Source organism: Puma concolor, chromosome A3 (genome assembly GCF_028749965.1).
Source record: "Puma concolor isolate L17-30 chromosome A3, mPumCon1.1.hap2, whole genome shotgun sequence".
Lineage (NCBI taxonomy): Eukaryota > Metazoa > Chordata > Mammalia > Carnivora > Felidae > Puma > Puma concolor.
In genome coordinates, this window is record NC_141669.1 from 99,913,427 (window position 1) to 99,935,817 (window position 22,391).

At 41.0% G+C, this 22,391-nt stretch overlaps 1 protein-coding gene across 1 annotated transcript in view; it reads right to left on the bottom strand.

The window, feature by feature from the left end:
• Positions 1-22,391, bottom strand: part of MACROD2 (mono-ADP ribosylhydrolase 2) — a 2,047,210-nt gene that overhangs the window by 129,845 nt on the left and 1,894,974 nt on the right. Inside the window, exon 11 of the mRNA XM_086701648.1 lies at positions 16,157-16,240. Within this exon, the coding sequence (XP_086557774.1) occupies positions 16,157-16,240 (84 nt within the window). The remainder of the gene's footprint in view (positions 1-16,156; positions 16,241-22,391) is intronic.

The following is a 22,391-nucleotide window of genomic DNA, read 5'->3' on the forward strand; positions in this document are numbered from 1 at the left end:
CAAGAATCCAGAGTTATTATTCTCCCAACTGTTCCCACTCTTGATCTCCCCACTCTTGAATCCTAAGCCCTATGATTATATAAAATAGATATTAAGGGGGCACCTGGGTGGCGCAGTCGGTTAAGCGTCCGACTTCAGCCAGGTCACGATCTCGCGGTCCGGGAGTTCGAGCCCCGCGTCAGGCTCTGGGCTGATGGCTCAGAGCCTGGAGCCTGTTTCCGATTCTGTGTCTCCCTCTCTCTCTGCCCCTCCCCTGTTCATGCTCTGTCTCTCTCTGTCCCAAAAATAAATAAATGTTGAAAAAAAAAAAAAAAAAAGACTTCCACACTCATATCTTCCTATCTGTGCTTGCTTTCCATTAATAGTCCCAAGTATTTCTTTCAGAATCTCATTCCACAAAGTTTTTTTTTTTAAAGTTATATATATATATATATATATATATATATATATATATATATATGTGTGTGTGTGTGTATATATTCCTGTGTGTAAGTATAATGGATATCGGAGCAGATTGTCCCCTTCCACTATATATTTTTTCTAATGTGACATTGACAATAAGCATCAAGAACCATCTATGTTCTCTCCTCTTGAACCTGGGAGGACTTGTTAGCTGTCTCGACTGATGTGAATGTGATGAGAATGTGGTCAAAACAACACTGTATGGCTTTTGAGACTTGGCCATAGAAAGTGATGTGGATTCTAATTCACTTTTGCTCTGGAGATAGGTACCTTGAGAGCTCTGAATCAATGTGCAAGATTTCCCTGAAGCTCCTCATGCTGGTAGATTGTGTGGAGCGACTACATCAAGTTAGAGAGATGTTCAAGGAGCTGTGATTATTCCAGCCTTCTGTTGTTTGAGTCTCCCCAACTCAGGGCTCAGACAGGTGAGTGAGCAAACATCTGAAGATACCATCTCCCAATTTCTGAGCTACTTTAGCTGATGCTGAATGGAGTTAGAAATAAACTATCCCCACTGAGCAGATTTGTGGATGAAATAAACATCGTTATGTTTAGCCAATACATTTTACAGTAATTTGTTATGCAGCCATAATACCTGGAACAGACATTTTTCCCTCTTGCTAATCGAGAGCACTAACTTGTGGGGAGAAAGCGTTTAGGAGCCTGTCCATCAGGGTGATTTGGTGTCTGTAAAATTAAGAAGGAGAAACTTCAAGCATGCAAGCGCTTAAGATTCCATGGTTTAATATCCAAACGCAAATCTCATGGAAAGTCAATGAAAATGCAACAGCAATGCAGAAAATAAGATGAAGAAAACCTAACCACCGCCACAAGAGTGCATTTTAAAGAGTAGGCTTTGTTGCTAAGGAAGAGTAAGAGAAGAGCAAGACTTCCAAAGAGGGAAAAGAGGAAGGTGTCAAAAAATAGAACGTGGTTGAAGTGACACTGTGTCTTGGAGACTCGGTCACACAAGGTGGTAGGGATTCCAGCTGGAAGAGACCGGCCACGATCCCAGCAGGAAGCGGAAGCCCATTCAAAAGGGTGTGAGAAGGCTCACGAAGGGATATTTTAAAAGACGTGCACAGAATCAAGGGAAGGAATAAAGGACAGGGAAGCTCCACAGCTCTAACAACAGGGGAAAGCCCTCACCATCTCCAGGCCTGAGAGGAGGGGAGGGAGTGGTTGGTTAACTGAAACCAAGCAAGAGCTAGCAATGGAGAGGGCCGCCTACAAGGGCTGTGGCCTCTGGTGAAGGAAGGCAGCTACTTGTGTCTGGTAGCAAAGGTCCAGGAGAATCAATGCTCTACGTGTTTCTGTCTCTCCCACCCTCCAATTCCCTGTAAATACCTTCACTGGTGCAGCCCATTCTTTCTCATTGTGGGCTAAACATTTGTTCCTAGGCTGGGGGGGCGGGAACCTCCAAAAGGCCACAGTACATAAACAGATATACAGCATACTTGTGGTATGAAAATCTCAGGGGAGACTTAGGACAGAATGTCCTAAGACAGCTCCTTTAGGGAAGATGATAATGAAACATAGATGAGAAGCGCTGGCTAATGAGCCGAAAGCTCAAGGGCGAGGGTCCAGTCAGGGTAGCCCCTTGGCAAATGAACATTCAGGCCTTATTAAATCTTTTCCCGACCACTACCCTTTCTGTCTCTGCATCTATGCACAGAGACAGATGGCGGTTAGGATCTGGGGAAACCACCTATTATGTAGCAGAACAACCAATGAGGGAAATTAGCAAAATGTTCACAATCACTGTGAACCTTGCCATTAATGTAGATATTACTTTCGTTTTGGGTGTATTTAAATTTTATTTAAAAATATTTTTTTAATGTTGATTTATTTTTGAGAGAGAGAGAGACAGACAGACAGACAGAGTGTGAACAGGGGAGAAGCAGAGAGATAGGGAGACATAGAACCAGAAGTAAGCTCCAGGCTCCAAGCTGTCAGCATAGAACTTGACACGGGGCTAGAACTCACCGTGAGATCATGACCTGAGCCAAAGTTGGACGCTTAACCGACTGATCCACCCAGGTGCCCCTAGGGTGTATTTCAGTAATTACAAAAAGTGAGGAGATAATTCTAAGGCATACCTACATTATTGCTAATTTGTGAATTTGGTATAACATAATGAACAAGTCAAATTTGACAATAGCGCTGAATTAAGGCTTTCAGAAATCCTAAGCACCAAACAGATTTTGGTGTTCTCCCCCATCTTCACATTAAAATTAAAATGTATCTATATCTATATCTATCCATATCTATATCCATATCTGTATCTAAATATCTATATATGCACACACATATATCTTAACATGGCCCCATCTCCATGTGTGCTTTAAAAGAAAATTTCTCTTTAAATTACCTGATTATAATATTCTGGATAATTAACCAAAGCTGAGCTTTTCTCATTTATTTTTGGTGCGCTTGCTTTACCGATATGCAAAGTGTATGTTTAGTCTCTATGTGCAGTAAAATAGCTTTGACCAGAAATAGTGGTAATGTGTATCTTCTGACCATATAGCTCATTATTATCAAGTGCATTATTTCCATGACTTGTCAAATTGAAAATGTCTTGGTAAGATTTTCATCCGGGTCTGTTTTGGGATCTAGCTTTATTGTAGAGAGTGTCACTGTGTGTTTCGTTTTAACTTCATACAAGGAGCCCCATGTCACTTTCATGGTGAAAAAGCCCAGCATGGCTGTCAGATATCAGTAAATAAAGTCCAGACTCTTCTGCCGGGTTTTCAAAGTTCTTCCTATCAGAGCCCCCAGTCCACATCCACTTCACAGTCCGATGTCTCTGTCGCTTGGGCCCTTTGCTTCTTTCTTGTCTGCCAAGCTCTTCTGTTTCAGACTTTTCTCTAGTATATTCCCTTTCTCCTCCAGATTGCCCATTCTGTGGAGAACCTGTGGGGACCTTGGTAAAAGTGTAAAGGTCCAGTCCCTGTTCTTCTTCAGTGAGCCTGGGCCTCAGTTCTAAACCCTCTAGGTGACTCTGAAATCAAACACTGAAAGAACTTTGTGTTCTCAAACGCAAAGTGTAAGCACTGGCATTTGGTCTGGTACCAAACTACTTTACTTCTAGGCCTGATTTCCCAGAGTTCCTAGTCATGTGACATTCTGTAATTTTTTTCACTTCTCTGTGCCTTAGTTTCCTCATCTGTAAAATGGGGATATTACAGCACATGCTCAAGAGTATTATTCTAAAGATTGAAGGAGGTAGATGTGAAGTGCTTGGAAAAAAAATGTCTGGCACATTAAATGTGCACAATGATTGTTAGCTAAATGGCCTTTTATATGTCTGGAAGTGTTAATGTTGCTGTCTCAGTGCCTAATCAATACAGGCAGGCCAATTACTTTTGGCATTGAGAGAATCTGTGATCCTGTACCAAATTCTCAGGAAACAGGGTGTGTAAAGCTGTGACTGGCAGCCTTGATTGCATATGAGGATTGCCCAAGGCTTAAAAAAATACTGTTGTCTGGAAAAAAAAAAAGCAAAAAAAAAAAACCAAAAACCAAAAACAAACAAACCAAAAAAACCCCACAAAAAACTGTTGCCTGGGTTCCTCTGCCAAAGGCTGGACTTAATAATGGTCTGGGGGTGAGACACAGAAGCAGGGATTTTTAAAAGTTCTCCAGAAGATTCTAACATGCAGCCAGGGCTCCTTAGGGAACCTGATCAACACTGGCTGAGGCAGTTGATTAACAATTAACCTGAAACAGCTGTCTTTTTTTAGTATCACGATCACCAGTAATCTTCTGCTTTTTGAAATACTAGTCACTAGCTAATTAGCCACTATCTGTAACCATGCTGGGCTGCAGTCTGAAGGTTGAACCAGATATGGGTAATTTATTCTCTCAGCCACAGTTGTAGTGGAAGGTCCATGAGATGAGAGGAAGTCACAGAGAAGGCTCAATCCTGTTGGCTGGTTCCTCACAATGAACCATCAAGATAATCTGGTCATTCTATTTTAGATAATGTTTCTCAAGTTGTGATCCACACACCTAGCACCAAGATCTGGTTTCTAAATACTACTCTGCACTAAAAGGAGTCAAAGCTCCTTGAAGAAATGGCTGCCATCAGGGCTGGGGCATGGAAAGTATAATATGAGCTTGGCCATCTGGTTGACCAGAAAGCAAGGGATGGTCAAAAAATGATAGGGACATATCTAAAGGGCACAGAAGCCATCTTAAAGGATGGGGCCCTTGATAGAAACTAATTATGATCCATTGAATACAATAAAACATTATGAGTTGAAAATGATATAAATAAATAAATGAATAAATGAAAGACTGGTGAATAGTGGAATATTTTACATAGTTTTAACGCACCTCCCCACAAGATGTACATTAACTACAAACAGAGAAAAGAGCAGCTACACAGTGATGAAGCCTTACTGATACCACTTTGGTCAAATAAAGTGAGCATCAACAGTGATGGGTCGTATTGAAGTCATGGATGACTTACATCATGTCATGAGAAGAACACAGCATCACCTCTGTGATAACTGTGCAAAGATCCATAACTTGAATCCAGTCATGAAAAATCATCGGACAAACCCAAATTGGGAACATTCAACACTATAACTAGCCTGCAATCTTCAAAAGCATCAAGGTCAGTAAAGTCAAATTAAAACCTAGGAATTCTTCCCAACTGGAGGCAGGAGAGTAGAGATAGGACAACAAAATCAGACATGGGATTTTGAACTGGATCTCTTTGTTACAAAAGACATTATTGGGGAAATCGGGGAAACTTAAATAGGGTCTGAGTATTAAAGGTAGTAATGTATCAGTGTTCACTTTCTGATTTTTATCTTTCTATTCTGCTCACTTAGGAGGGCTGTTCATGTTTGCAGAAAGTGCACAGTGAAATATTTGGGGGTGAGGGGCACCAGATCTGCAACATACTCCTGAGTGGTCCAAGAAGAAAATGTTTCTTTGTACTTGCAAATTTGCTCTAAGTTTGAGATTATTTGTCTAAAATAAAAACCAAGTTTGAAATAAAAGTGGTGCTCCAAAGATGCACTGCATTGAGTTAAAATACAGCTTTCTGATTTGGTGGCAGGCTGGGACTGAGGGCAAGAATCTACATTTTTAGCATTCACCGTAAGTGGCAGCTTTAGATTGAAGGAATAAGAAGCTCCCCTGAGAGTAGCAGTTTGCACCGTTCACCAAACACTCAGCAAAACCACCCCACTTTCACCCTGCATTCTAGAGCAAACCTCCCCATCCCTCCACCCCTTTCCTCCCCAAACCCCCTATCTATTTTCTTTCTGCCAGCAGCAAAGATTGTTAGAGATCAGTAGGGAATTCTTAGGACAGAGAATGGAGAAATGATTCTAGCGATCTGCCGGTGTTTTTATCCAAGGAGAATAAGAATACCCTGTTTTTCTCTGTGTCGCTCCTCAGGCAGGGCAATCCCTTGAGATGGGAGTCATTTCCTAAGACTGCCTCTGGTGGCTCCAGAGTGGCAGGAGTTAGGGGTGAAGAGGCATGCTAGAGCAAGGTATTAGGAGAGCCTGCTGCGCATCAAGGTAATTCCAGCGTAGGTGGACTGGTTTAAGACTCTCTCCGGGATAGTTGGAAAGCACAACTTTGTTACAGTAGAAAATTGAAATTTTGAAATATAACGGCAAAACCCGAATGTGAAAATCCAACAAGGTTCAAATAGCAATACTTCTTAAAGACAAAGCAAAACCAAACCTTTCTCTACTTAAAAATTAATATCTAATATTATAAGCCGTCAAATGTCCTCTTGGCACCGTGCCAGCACTGGGAAAAAAAATCCCTCTAATGTAGCTCTGTAAACCCAAGGGCTGAGTCTTCAACAAAACAAAACAAATGCATTCTTTATCTTTATCCTCAGTTTTGGAAATCAAAATAGGCAGAGTCTGAATTACAGATACTGATAACACTGAAAGAAACTTAAAAAAGAAAAATTGTATATGGCCTGGTAAACTGTCTTTCCCTTTGGCTTTTAGTAGCTAACTTAGGATCACTTTTCATGTGAGTCCTCTGGACAATTCTGGAGGACTTTGAAAAGAAAGTTTCCCCATCTTTCTGTGAAATGAGATGTTCTCAGAGGACTATTTGGCTATTAAAACTCATGATTCAAAGCTTTTAAATTAAGGATGAAAATATTTAAGGATGAAAATATTTACTGGGCATGAAAGAAAGAGCTCATAAAGAATCAATTTTCATGAATTTGATGGTTATGTAGAATTACAGAATTTGATATTTAGAGGGGACCTCAGGGATATTAGGTGAAGGATTTGATCCTGTGCCTAAGATTGAAAATAGAATTCAGGTGTAATGGTTCCTAGTTCAGGGCTCTTTCCACTAGCTTGCAACCACATTTCCCCTTTCCTTTCTTCTTCCCTGCCTCCTGTCCTACTTTCTTTTCTTCTTTAATTTCTTTCTTGCTTTCATCATAAATGACAGCAATTCCACCATTATCCATTAACTGGAAAACTACTGATTGAAAATACACAAGACAACAACAGTAATAAACACCTCTTGTTGGGAGAGAACATATTGGAGTCTATAGTATCTAAAGCATCTAAAACAATCTTTTCTGTGAGTTATCTTCCTTGTTAACACATTTGTGTTTTCTCTATTTTGTTGTTATTGACAATAATTTTCTTCATGCCTGAATATTTTGCTTTTGCTTAATTGGAAAATTAGCCTCAGAATGGGCTAATTTGGCCTTCGTAGGGTGCAGGGAGTGAGAACTACCTGGACAGACATGATGGAAGGTAGGAATAAGAATTCTTTTTCTTGGAAAGTTTGAACTAAGTGTAAGCCAGGTACAACTTCTATTCTAGATTCAGTTTTTGTGGAGAACATAAAAAGACTCATCCTTGACTCCTCTCTCTCTCTCTCTCTCTCTCTTTCAGATGCCACATCTAATGCCAGGATGCCTCACTCAAGTGACTTGAGCATTGATGCTTGCTGTTGGCACAATACCTCAGTTTCTTGCCATGCATACCTTCCCACAGTGCTGGTGGAGTCTCCTCAGGACATGGCAGCTGCCTCACCCCAGGGTGAGTGATCCAAGAGACAGTCAGGCAGAAGCCATACTTTTCTATGACCTACAATTTTATGACCTAGAATATCGTACACTATCATCAGATATTCGGATCCAGAACCCTCAAGCTAAGCCAATTCCTGATTCACAGAAAGTCTAATATAATAAATGCTATTTTTTATTTTAAGCTGCTACATTTGGGATAAAATTTCAGCCAGCAATACATAAATAATACTGCATGGGTCACCATTTGACTTACTATGTATTATATTTTATTTACTATTTTAAAATCTATTAATGACCACCCCCACAGACCCTAGAATATAAGCCCCCCCACAAAAAAAAGGGTTTGTGTGTATGTGTGTGTGTGTTCAGTCCCTAAAACAGTGCCTATGCTGTCAATGAGTGTGTATTTAACAAAAATATGTGGAATGAATACTTAGAAAAGCCATATCTGGATGGTGGGGAGATAAACTGATGTGGCTGGAGGAAGGATGCTGTGGGAAATCTCTGTGACACCACTATTTTGCACAACTCCAGGGGACACTGTTCCCACTGTATTCAATGTGAATGGAGACTTCTGAGAGCACAGCTCCATGTGAAATTCATTTTGACCTTGTAGATCCCCTGAATGGGCTTTGGGGACCATCCACAGTGTTCCATTGGCCACAGTTTGAGAAACACTCATCCAGGAGACTAAGACCACAGGAAGTTGGAAAAAGACCAAGCCTCAGAAGAGAGATCCTTGTTCCTAACATCTTACAAAAATATCAGAGAATTACCAAAATTCAGGGGCCCACGGGGCTGGACAATGAGTGTCTCAGTGGCAGATCTGAACTGATAGCCCATAACCAGAGACCACCTCCCCCTTCATGCCCCTGATCTAACATGGTACTCCCCATGCAATTTTAGAGGCAGGAAGTAGAAGCCAAAGAATGATTGAGGGGGTAAATATTGGAGGTAAACCAGTTTCTCAGGAAGCTTGACTTGAAGATAAATAATTTTGGGGCACCTGGTTGGCTCAGTCGGTGGAGCATATATATGACTCTTGATTTTGGGGTTGTAAGTTCGAGCCCCACGTTGGGTGAAGAGATTACTTAAAAATAAAATCTTCAAAAAAAGGATTGAGATCAAGGAGAAGGTAGATTGGGTGAAAGTCCATTTGGGACAGGAACTAATGTGGTTGGTGGGGGCCGAGGAGGGCTAGTGAACCTATAGGAGAGAGAAGAGGAAAAACACCTAGGGAGATAAGAGGTCCAGCCAATGCAATTTAAGTCTTGTCTCCATTTGGAACACTCTTGTTGATATTGAAAGGAATTTCAAGCATTAGTAAACAAAATGGGTGAGTTTTTGAGGGGAGGGAGCTCCTCCTGTTTTGATTCAGTACACTTTGACTGACTGGCTCTTCTGTCCAGAGATTGTGCCGGCAGTTTCCACATATCATCTTGTTTAAATTCCCACACTCCCACAGAGTAGGTTTTTCCCTTCATTTAACAATGAGGAAACTGACCTTTAGGTTAGAAAAACTGCCAGAGTAGGAAGCAGAAGTTGTACAGTTAAAAGTTCTGTTCACACTTCTGCTGAACTGCTCTTTGTCCACAGGTAGGAGGGTCTGCATATGTGATCACCCAAGCCAGGAGGCCTCCAACAGTGAACGGCAACATTGCCAATAATACGCCAATGCCAACAGGCATAAATGGGGGCTGCCTGGGTCACATAGCACCCATGGTTACTCTGGCCAGGTAGGTTCATCCTTCTTGCTTATAGAAAATGCCTCAATACTTGAAATCATAATAATTAAAATCCTAATGAAACAGGACTCTGGTCAGAACCACAGCTCTGTTTAATGGGTAAATGTGGAGAGCATGACCATTGGACCCTTCTACTAACTTGCGGCAGGGGGCTCGCTCTGAATGGCCTTGAATCATGCAGAACTTAAAGAGCATAATTAAAACAAGATGGTGACATGGACTTTTATTGTATTCTGATTTTCACCATGGAAATTTTACACTTTGCTTAAATTCTTGGTATTTTAAGGTCTAGAGGATAAAACAAAGCTTTACTTCATGAGAAAGCTGCTTTTTCTCATTCCTGCTTCTTCCTCTTCTTTTTTTTTTTTTTTTTTTTTTGAACCTGGTCAGTCACTAATCTCATTTGAGTGATGGCAAAGTCAAAATTATGACTGCCTGATTTTATCCTTCGCTGCACTCGTCAAAAAATTAAATTAAAGATCATGCTTATGAATATAACGCATGAACTGCTGCATGGCATTCTGAAAGATAGAATGTCCCTTCTGTCCAGCTACTCACAAAACAACATGTCACATGATACATTAATATGCAGGAAAAATAATAGGGCAGAGAGAAAATTCTACCTCTTAGGACATACAAAGTGCATTCCACCAATGGTTCAAGTGTTCAGAAAAATTAATTTTAGTCAAGACAATAATAATAATACCTCTAATAGCTACATTAGATCCTTCAAACTTGCATAGTGCTTTCTAGTTTCCAAAATGTTTCCACATGTAATTTCATCTGACAAAAGAAATCATTAATATTTTAAAGTGCAGTATAGGGCTGCTTGATTTAGCACTGCAAGGGCTCGGGTTCCTGAAGGATGTGCATCCCATGAAGGCTTGTTGAATATTCTATGAAGAGGCAATTGTAGAGCGAGAGCCAAAGTGCTAGTGCTTTCTGCAAAAAGATGGTGGAAAATAGCATTCATTACCAAAAGCCCCTGAAGACTTTGGAGATGAATGTTTGGATAAAATTACTATTCTAAATTTGCTACTGAAGTTTAGAAGTATAACATCTCTAGTTTTTAAATGAAAATATGTTTTTTGATAAATACATAAAACAATTCTCACCATATATATATTTTTTTCAATTACACACAAATTTAGAAAGCTGAATATCGAACTCTCCCAAATCTGCCCCTGCCTTTTCTCCACTCCTCTAAGTTCCTGAGAGCAATTAAAAAAAAAAAATAATAATAAATGTTTATTTATTTTTGAGAGAGAGAGAGAGAGAGAGAGAGATCACAATCAGGGGAGGAACAGAGAGAGAGGGAGACACAGAATCTGAAGCAGGTTCCAGGCTCTGAGCTGTCAGCACAGAGCCTGATGCAGGGCTGGAACTCACTCACGAATCTCAAGTTCATGACCCGAGCTGAAGTCTGACGCTGAGACACCCAGGCGCCCCCTATCTACCTATTTCTTGAATACATGGCTGAACTGGTGCCTTTTAAAGGGAACTCCTTAGAAGCCAGAAATGATGAAGGGGATTGAATCAAGATTCTAGGGCCCCTGAGATGGGGCCCTAGAATTTGTAGTTCTAACAAGTCTGGGATGGGGCCCTAGAATTTGTAGTATAACAAGTTCCCAGGGATGTTGGTGATGCAGATGGAGGAACAGTCTTTGCGAACCATTCACTAGAGCTTTGGTTCGAATGAACCACACACATGAGGCATAGGACCAGTGCTTTGGTCCTGAGTATAGTACGAAATTTTCCTGTCTCAATTTTAGCACTGAGGAAGAAAGGAAGAAAAAAGTCTCTGTTGAGATTTCCTAATCTTATATATGTACTAACATGGGCTTAGCATCAAGTGGCAAACAAATAATAATAAATAATAAAAACATAATAAAAAACTCTAAGCCAAGTATATAGTTTAAGGTTTTCCTAAATTGGCAATATCTTCAGGTATCTCAGAAACAAAATTGTAAATAAATAAGCTCTTCATCCAACTTCAAAAACTCCCCACAAATAAAAATCTAAATAACATGGCAATAAAAAACCCAGAATATGCAAGGAAATTACTGTAATCATGAATCTACAAAAAACAATAAACCACAGAATTTGACTTATACAGACTAGAGATATTGAAATTTCATATACAGATTATTTAAAAAAATATTTTATGTGGTTAATAAATAAGGAATGACCAGCCATATTTTAAAAAGAACCAAATAAAACTTGTAAAAATTAAAGTGATAAGAACAGAAATCAGATTAAATAGAGTTAAATAAAATTAGAAAATTGAGTGACAGGCTTGAAAAAATAACCATAAAGAAGTAGCAAAGAGAGGTAGGGATACAGAAAAGGAAAAAAAAAAAAACAAAAAACTAAAAACGCAGGAGTCCTGAAGGACAGAGAAAGAAGGAATAGAGAGTGGTGGAAATGTAATATATGGTGAGGTAATAGAAAAAAATTCAGAACTTTAATTAAAAAATGTCCATTCCTGGGGCACCTGGATAGCTCAGTCTGTTAAGTGTCCAACTCTTGGTTTCGGCTCAGGTCATGATCTCACGGTTCATGGGTTCGAGCCCCCCATCAGCTCTGTGCTGACAGAGAGGAGCCTGCTTCGGATCTTCTGTCTCCCTCTCCCTCTGCCGCTCCCCCTCTCATGCGCTCTCTCTCTCTCTCTCTCTCTCTCTCTCAAAAAAAAATAAATAAATAAATAAATAAATAAATAACCATTAAAAAAAAAGTCCATTCCCATAACCATGAAGCACATGAAATCCTAAGAAGGATAATGGGGAACCCACACTGAGGTACATCAAAATGAAACTGAGTGACATCAAAGATAATGACCAGACTGTCAACGCAGCCAGAAAGAAAAGACAGACCTCCTAAAAAGAAACTACTAGATGGAGATATTAGTTCTTAACAATTACAGAATTGATAAGACTGGGGAAAAAATCTTACATGTTGCAAGAAAATAACAATCGACCTCAAATTTTTTACCCAGAAAAACTGCCTTAAAAAAAAAAAAAGGCAACATGATAATGTTTTCACACAAAGCCCGAGAGATTTTCAATGAAGGAACTTCGAAAGAATTTCCTGGTGGGAGATAGAGGAAAGCTGTCAGAAGAGCATGGTTTATTAATGGTGCCAAGTTTTCTAATGATATTCTTTCAATTAAGTTTGTGTAAGAAGAAAATTGGTCCAAATTCTTGAGAGCTGGAATTGCTGGAACTTGCATTCACTGGGTGTTTCTTAAACAATTGTGCCTATAATTTGCTGATTCATGGATGGCTTATCATTTGTATCAGAGGCCAGCCAATCTGAAATTCCTAATTATTTCATTATTGGTATGGTGTTGCAGAGGGTCAACTCAGAGTACACTGGGGTCCATGAAAGTTCAATCAAAACAGTGAGAATAAAACTATATTCAAAAGTCCACAATATAAAAAATGCAAGTAAATACATTTAGAAATTGTTTGATTATTTATTTTAATGTTCAGTACTTGGGTACAATATTTACTAAAGTAATAACGCTTTCAATGGAGGCTGCAATGAGGGCAACATTGCCTCCTTCAACAAAACTAGTTCTAGTTTCCAGAAGAGATAGAGGGAAAAGGATTAGTGGAGGTATGTTGTTTCTAGAAAAAAGAAGACATTCTGACATTAACAAACTGGTGGACTTGGGTGAGTTAGAAAACCATTTGCAGTCTGCTTTAAAAACAGATCTGTAGAATGAGAAAACTTGCCCATATGTTCGCAGAATTCTTCTGGATCAAAATATAGTCATTATGGTTATATATCCTAGAAAAGCTAGGTGAAATTGCATTCCAGCTCTACTCTCTGTGATCCTGTCTGAAAATGGTTATTATAAGGTAAACTGAGGTAATCAGTAGGACCTTTGCGTGTTGGAATCAGGGCAGAGAACCCAAAGGTAGGGGAGAAGGGAGATGAGCCAACTGATGGGGAATTAAGCTGAGTGATCTATAAATAAAAATACCAGAAGCTTCTCTCCAATTTTAGGGAGACGACCAAGCTGGGAAAGGACTGAACTCGAAAATGGGAAGAAGACTACAGAGAAGGGTCATGATCCTCATTACCCCTCCCCCAGGGACACAATATTCCATTTGTGGATCCAGTGGGAAAGAATTGTAACTCTTTACTAAAGATTGTAACTCTTCTCATCCTGAGAGGAAGTGAAACATATGCAACAGTACTGAATTCAGGACATAGTTTATTTTGTCAGCGTAGAAACTGACGAATAATGAGCGCCCATGATAGAATCATCTACCATTGGCATGTCAGATTATGCTCCCTTTTTTCACTGTTTTCCTGGCAACTTTTAGTTTTTTGTCCTAAAAGTCATCTGAGAAACAAACACACAATTCCTGTTTCTATGGAGTGGTTAACATTTACATTTCACCATGATGCCACAGACACAACATGCCTGGCACTTTTGCGCCTCTGAGCACATTCTGAGACCATATATTCAGGTGAGGGAAAGCCATATTACCTAGTCATACTGAGATTATGGAATGATGTTCTAAACAATGCACATTATTTAGGAGGTGAAAGAAGTTTCCACACATTTGAAGGAGCAACTGGGAGGAATACTCCTGCTAATTTAAGGTGGCAGAGCTGCTACAGTTCAGGGCTCACCATGTGACACTCCAAAGAAAACAGGTTCAGGCTCTGGAAAACAACTTTTGAAGACAGGAACTGCTAGGGGAGGTGGAGCCTCTCTGAGAAAAAGGCAATTGTTGTTTTGCCCCTCATCTTGTGGGCTGAAGAGATTATCCAGGAAATGACATCATTAGGGTAGGAGATGAACGCCTGGCCAGTTTCTTACTGCGTGGGGCCAGTTAGAGTTGCCGGCCTACTCCGTGATTTTAAGTGTCCTCCTCTGAATGATTCTAAGCTCTCAAGCCCATTTCAGTGAATTAGGACGGTGGGCATCCTCTCATGGTGCTGATTATGTTGGTAATTATAATAGCCATCATGAATGCCAGGCCCCTGCTAGGCACTTTATACACACTATTTCTGCTGTTAACTGTTAGGTGGAAATGTTCCCTCACCCCTCAACCAGAGGGCAGAGAACATTCACTGCTGTGCCCTTCTCTCCATCCTCCCTTCACTTATCCAAGCCTGGGGGAAGACACAGTCCCTTTTTTTTTTTTTTTTTTTTTTTTTTTTTTTTTTTTTTTTGTAGCGCGCGCGCGTGCGCGCGCGACAGAGAGAGAGAGAGAGAGAGCTCACAAACAGGGGAGGGCTGTAGGAGATGGAGTGAGAGAATTCCCAAGCAGGTTCCATCCTTTCAGTGCAGAGCCTGACTCGGGGCTCCATCACACAGCTGTGAGATCATGACCTAAGCCAAACATCAAGAATTGGAGGATTAACCTACTGAGCCATCCAGGTACCCCAGAAACAGTCCCATCTTGAGTCTCTCTCAGACCCGCCTGTCCACAGAGAGGGCATGTCCTGATCTGTTCTTTTACATTTAATAAGCTCAGGGTAGCCTCTGTCCAGGCAATGGGGGATACTGTGGACAATGGTACTTGCTCCTGAGGGGACACAGGTTACGTCTTTCATATTCAGGAGTGAAGTCCAGCATGTAGGACACCCATTTGGGGGCAGGGCCACCAGATGCTCTGAACTAACCTCATTAGTAACAAAGCCAATGTTTTTGATTTCAAACTTTCTTAGAGCTTTGCCTTCTCGGCTGGTTCTGAACAGAGGTGAGGGTGAAGGCAGTGTTGGAACCCCCACACTCATGCAGAGGCCATGCTTTCATGGAGGTGAGATGCTCAGGATCTCTCTTCAAGAGAGAATGTGATGCCAGGAGTGGAGTTAGCTGACAGAATCCACTGGCCACATTTTGGAGATCGAACGGCAGCCACTTTCTCCCCAAGCTGCTTGCAGCCAGTGAGTTGAGCTGGAGGAAAGGGATCCTGGAGCCCGGCCATTCCTGCCCGGTGCAGGTCAACTGTAATGGCCGGGGTTTGTTCTGAGCCTCCCCAGACTTTCTCAGACTGCACTGCAGACTGGCTCTTCCTGGCTAATCTTCCTTCCTTCCCTCCTCTTCCTCCTCCTGCTCCTTCCCCTGCTCCTCCCCGTTTTAGCCTTTGAGGCTTTTCTGCCTTTACATTTCCTGCACTCCTATTTCATCTTGGCATCTTCCCCAAAGACTCAAGCTGACACCACCAGCATGATCATACTCTCCATTTCACAGTGGAGTGAAAGTGAGGTTCCAAAGACAGAAAGTAGAAAGCATAAATACATTCCCCTTGAAGAAGTTCATGCATACTCGTGTATGTTAGAGATCCCCTTAAAAATACCTAATTTACATTTTCAGAGAAAAATTTGAATACCTTGTAGGTGGCACTTAGCGTGGCCACTAAGTAAAAGAGATAGCTTCATTTCTTCAGAAAACTGAGCCCAATGGGACCTGCCCATTCAATGCAAAGATAACACTGGCTTCTTGAGAGTGGAAGGGAATACTAAAGACTGGAAGAATTTCCGCATCCACTGCTGACTTTGGATTCAGGACTCAGAACGTGTTCGTGAAAAAAAGCAAATGATCTCAATAAGGCAAAGGCCACACACTGCTTGTCACCTAGAGGTCTCCACCTAACTTGTAAGCACCACCCACAATTTGAGCATTTGTAGGAACAGAAAATACATTGCACCGAGAAACCGTCTTCTTAAACTTGGTTTTTACCTTCACAAGTTAAACCTAAATCTGGTGTTTTTTTCTCACATTCAGGGGAGAATCAACATATTAGGAAAGGATAAAGAATTTTTCTGTGATTTCTGCACCCTCAGGAACATCCGAACATGAGAGCACATGCGTAACTTAAATATTAACCAGAAGTTTCTTTTCAGGGAGTAATTTTTTAGAGACCAGAAGAAGAGGACTCACCTTCGCTAGAGTCTTTGGAACCCTCTGGCTTCTTTGCTTTGCTCTTCTTGTGGGGTGGAGACAGGCCTTTTGGCTCTAACACCTCTGGAAGCATAAAGATTTAAAACATTCTTATGTAGATATTAAATATTTAAAATTATGTTGAAACTTAAAGTTCTTTTTCTTCCCTCCGCAGTAAACCCACGTGTGCAGTGAAGCTTGATCACAGGTTCATGTGTCATTTTGGCTAAGCTGAATTTCGGCAACAGCCTGTGATTCTCCAGTGCACATAGACGGGCATTCAGGCTTCAGCTTAAACATCTTTTCGTTACCATTAGTAATGATTCGCACAAATGTGAAAACTTAGACGCTCATTTTATTTTATTTTAAAGTTTATTTATTCATTTTGAGAGACACAGAGACAGAGTGAGCAGGTGAGGGGCAGACAGAGAGGGAGAGAGAATCCCAAGCAGGCTTCACTCTGCCAGCACAGAGCCCCACGTGGGGCTTGAATTGTGAAATCGTGACCTAAGCGGAAATCAAGAGTTAGATGCTTAGCCGACTGAGCCACCCAGGTGCCTCTTAGATGCTCTCTTTTTTTAATTAAAAGAAATTCTCCACAAGGAAACCCATTTTTTTTTTTCCTCCACAGGAGATTGATTTAAAACTTCATGGATTAACTGATAGTTGCCATTGTGCAATTTCCTTTTACTAAGTCCTTCAAGTCGAGCCAGATGAAGCTGCAATGTCTCATTTTGGGGCGGTGGGGGGGGGGGCATGGTGCTTGAAATTATCCTCCTTCTATTTAGCAGATTTCTTTAGTAGTCCAAATTCTAAACAACTTCTATATGTCCCCAGGTTAATTATTATGTTTCCCACTTTTCTCACTGCTTCCCAATACCCTCGGGCCAAGTCTATCCAAGGAGGCTAATAATTTAAATTCGGAAGAATTTCAACAGAAAGAAAAATTCTAAAGATGGTTTTAGGAATTAATCTCTAAATTCATCCCATTCAGATATAGATACTTTGTTAGGCATTAATTTGTATTTCGAGTCCTGGTCTCTCTACTAAGCTCAAAGCATATCTTCAACTGCCTACATGGCATCTCGTTTTATATTCTGACTGGATGTCTTCTCTTTGCACCTCCATATCCACTCTCCATTCTTTACCCCACTTCCCACCCAGCTGTGCCCTGGGATATGGGTCTCTATGCACCAGTGAAATTTCTGGCTTTATTCCTAAGTGACCAGTGGTCTTCAAGGGCTTACTATACCCCTCCATAAGCTTACAACCCCAATCTGTTGGCTTCCTCCACTTGACCCTCTCTGTCTCCTGGGTCCTGTAAGTACCATCTCTCCTATTTTCCTTTCAGGGCTGGGATTTAACTGTGCCTCCCTCTTTCCAGCCCTAATGATTTTCCCTCACTCAGCTCTCACCAAGCATTTCAAATTTATGTAATAATCCCATTAAGCGCAGCTGGAACAATACTCTTGATGTCGGCAAACCTGTTCTCTCCAGAGTATTTCACATATCACTACCTACCCAAGAGTATAAACCTCAAAACTGAGCTATTGTCCTTAATGTTTCCTTTCATTTACTTTCCCAGGAAGTAATAAGTCCTATCATCTCTGCTCCAAATTGTATCCCATATTCATCCGTGGTGTTCATCCTGTGGAATCATCTGCATCTCTTATCGGGGTTATTACAGTAACCTTCTGGCTTTCTAACTTCCCTAAAATTACTCTCCCTGTAGCAACCAGAGTTATCTTTTAAACATAAACCAGATTCTGTTGCTTACCTGCCTGCCACTGGTCTTGGATCACAGACCAAGACCAATTGGATTGATCCAAATCCAGTTTCATGGGCCAGGGCAACATGCCATTTGGGCTCTACCTACTGTTCTAGCCTCATTTCCCACTTGTGCTTTGGCGTCAGATTTACTGGCTGCCATTGTGTGTTCTTCAACCATTACTAGGCTGGTTTCTGCCTTGGAATCTTCACACCTGCTATTCTTCTTCCCCCCGAGATACACATTCGTATGTCTATCTTCTTCTCCATTTTTAATCTCAAACCACATTCAGCTCCCGAGAAAGGCCTTCCCTGAATTCCTAATATGAAGGGTCCTTGCAAGGGAAATCTCTCTCAAATACATCATTTGATATATCTGAAATTATCTTGTCCCCTTCTTTATTTCTTTATTGTATGTCTCCCTTCTCCATCCCACCTCCTAAGAATGTAAGTTCCTTGAGAAAAGGACATTTGTCTTTCCTAATCTCTCTTGTGTCCCTGGTACCTAGTAGTGTCTTGAGAATTTCATTTCCAATTGGTTTTATTTCCCCTTTACCCAAGCCTTTCTTTAAGGCCAAGATATAATGGGGCCCATGCCTAATTCTTACTCTCTTAGCAGCTGTCGCCTTATGCCAGGATTCTAAAATTATACTACAGAGCTATGGCGACTCATCTTTCTTTTCCCATTTATTAAAAAAGGAACAGAATAAAAAATTGCATTTGGTAGCTGTACTATTAAAAACTGTGGCATTATGGGCTACAAAGGTTTTTTGGGCACCATAGGCTTTCTGTGGTTGCATGGCAGTCACATCGAAGATCATTACCATGGCTAGGGTGAAAAATTGTGCCAATGACTACATTAGCAACTCCCCCAAACTTCTGTCACCAGGTGTGAGATGGATGTTGACCCTTCAGAAGGGGTTCAGTAAAAACAGAAATGAGATGCTTGGAACAGCTCACTGAGCACAAATGCTGTGCTCAAAAGGATGCATGAAGTAGGCAAAACGACACTTGCCATCTCCCTGGGAGAAGATGCTAAGACTCCCTGGAAGATGCCTCTGAAATGCATCAACTGCCTCTAGGACTAAGAGGAGAATTTCTAATGCTGGGGATTCAACCCCAAACCAGCATTTCTTAAAAGTGAGTTTTTGGTCATTAACCTGATTTCCCAACCTGAATGGGAATTCTTGGAGAATGGGTGAGACATCTCTTAAAGACATCTATTTGTTTCTGTTTGTCTAAATTTTGAGATGCGTTTCCCAAAAGTACTTTATTTTTTAAAAAGCTACAGGGCCCTCCTTGGGTAGTCACTGGACGTGGATACATGTTAACTATGAATAGTCATTTATGACACAAGTATAGTATCATTTCCTAACACCCATGGAGGCACTCACTAAATGTCACTGATACATATGGCCTCTGTGCTCAGATTTCTACTTGTGGTTCAGCGGGAACAACTCTCCCTTTGGCCTGGGGAAGCAGAAGGAAGATTTCTCCAAAGCAACCCATAATTCTCCTTGACAGCATATCATATTATCTATATTGCCTCTGTTTCTGGCAGAGGGTGGAGACCTGGAGTTTTGCCATGAGCGTAGCTTTGCCCCCTACAGAACTCAACTGTGCTCCTGACTCTCATGTAGCTGGACTTCCATAGGTGGCTGTTGATTTCTTATTCCTGGTAGAGTCCCATTTCAACAGCCATTCTTGGGAATGGAAGGAGATGGGGAAATGTTTTCTATTGTAGGATAAAAGAAACTGATAAAGGACTTAAAAGGCATCCTAAGCATTTAAGCTGGTCTGTTTCTATCATTGTCCACGAGGGCAGAGCCTCACCTTGAGGATGACCTTGCCTCACACCATCTGAGATGCTCCTGCCTCTACTTACCTGTAGGGTCTGGAGACAGGAATACAAGGGTATGAACTTTGGGTTCAGACACACCAGTGGGTCAGCTATTTAAGCTAGGAGGTCAGACACACCAATGGATCAGCTATTTAAACCAGGAACTAATTCCTTTTAAGCCTTGTGTAATAACAATCCCTGCCTCCTACAGTTGTTGCATATCTTAAATGAATTCATGTATGTTGAGTGACTGGCACAAGGTACATACTCAGTTAAAATCTGGCTCAGGAGAGGTGTGCTGGGGCTTATGTGAGTGAGCTGACTATACCTATCTCTCGGCTCCCACATTCATTGATCTCATGTTTGGTAGCTTGAAAACACTGTGGTGTGTGTATTTACACTAAGGAAGTATGCAAACTCTCCAAAAGGAGGTTCCCGCCACCTGGAGAGTCAGTTCACCTGACTTTTGGTAGTCAGATTATTATTCACTAACATTCACTAGCCTTTGTTGGCAAGTTATTTGTCCCAAGTAGCCCTTTACTAGTGTCAGCTGCATTCTTAAAAATCCTTCCAGCATTTCTACTTATATGAGAAGATGTGATGCAGGGCAGAGAAAGGCAGCAGTTAATGGTCTGGATAGAGACCTCTCTTGGAGACCAACACTTCCAAGTGTGAGATCTGGACTGAAGTCAGCCTGCTCACCAATGTCTGGTAGGACCAGTGGCACATCATGGAACCATTCTGCACAGAAATCTCCGGTGATTTCAGCACTCAGATACTAGGAAATGGAGAGCAGCTTCCCAAGCCCATTCTGGCCAGGTGACTTAGCATCCTTGGGCCATTGAGTATGACTTTAACAGCTGCATCCAGCTGCTGGACACGAAACCCTCAGGAAACCTGATGAGACTAAAATCAGAAATGATGATCCAATTAAAGCCCCCCAAACCTCATATGCTGACTCCAATCTTGTAGGCTCTGCATTAGCATTAATAATGATTTTCTTAAAATCACTCAGTGGTTTGGATAGCTAGCTGCATCTCATTAAGAAGTCAACTCCCCTTGCCTAGAAATGTATACTTAGGGCACTTAGGCAAATGATCCTTAGCAAGATAAGGCCCTTAAACTGGCTGGCTGAAAGGGCAGTACTCCCCATAGCTGAAGGATATTCCAAGGATACTTCCAATGAGCAGGATAAATGAAAATAGCAGAAATTAACATTAAGTTCGTGGAATTAAATCAAGATGCGGGTGACCCCTTAAAGTCTTTTTTCAACATATGGTTCTTTTAAATAATAAGACATCCCACATGAGTATAGGGATGGATATTCTAATTGAAATTTCACCTTGGGCTTAATGTTTTACAAAAGACAAGCAGAGTCTTTGTCTTAGGTTGGATTTTCTCAGAAGACACTGAGACAACTATTGAGTTCAAATACTTAATGTAAGAGATTATCCCAGAAAGTGCCAGAGGGCAGTAGGGAGTTGAGACAAGAAAGGAGAGGCACCCAATACTGCGTGAGCAAGCTCCACTGTGGACAGTCAGGGCTCAATTCTACTGCGGACCTCTGGGTGATGGTAAAAAAAATCTCGTTGTTCAATACCACACATCACATTGCCAATGAAGACTTGAAATGTGTCTAGTCTGAATTAAGATATGCATGTAAAATACACACAAATTTCAAAAACATAGTATGGAAAAAAAAGAGAATGTAAAATATCAGACTAATAAAATTTTTAGATTGATTATATGTTGAAATCATTATATTTTGGATATATTATGTTACTAAAATATTATTAAATTAATTTCACTCATTTCTCCTTACTTTTTCCAATGTAATTACTAGAAAATCTGAAATTAAACATGAGGCTCACATTATATTTCTACTGGATGACACTGGAACACAATATGCCTCCGATGTGTCCTTCAAGGGTCAACCAGCTCTTGCCTATCACTGGCTGAGGGCTACTCCAGGGAAATTAACTTCCTGGCACTTCAAATGTGCTTTCATGACCAGCGAGAAACACTGATTGCAGAGTCACAAGAGCTTTCCTTAGAAAGCTGTTGGTCTTGTAAAAGAATAGTGAGGGCCAAGGGGATATAGGTAGGGAACTGGCAGCTGCTATTACAGATCCTGCTCTACCTCCTTCATTCCTGGCTTTTAGATGCTTCCTCTACTTCTCCACCCTTCAAACCCACTGCCCTGGGGAGGCTGAGGGAACCATAGGAATCAGACATGTTTGGACTGGAGAAGAAGCTAGAAGCTAGACAGAAGTTATGAACATTGCTCCAGTGAGCAGCTATGAAGAAAAGAACGATTATCTTTCCACGAAGACAGTGGGAAGTCAGGGGAGGGATAGAGATTTAACTTAAGGAGAAGGACCATTTTAGTCAAATGAGATTGTTTGCCTTGGAATTTAAACTGCTCCCCGTTAATGGAGATGTTCAGACTGTGTTGTCGGTGATTTATGTATGGAGTTCTGGCATCGAAGAGGGGTTACACAAAATCAGGACCTCTAAGATATCTGTTTTAATTTTGAAACCCAGTTCTATTTCAGGCCTAGAACAGTGTGGCTGCCAAAATTGGGAACATGGAGTTCTTATACCATGGAATAAAGTTCTATACCCTCC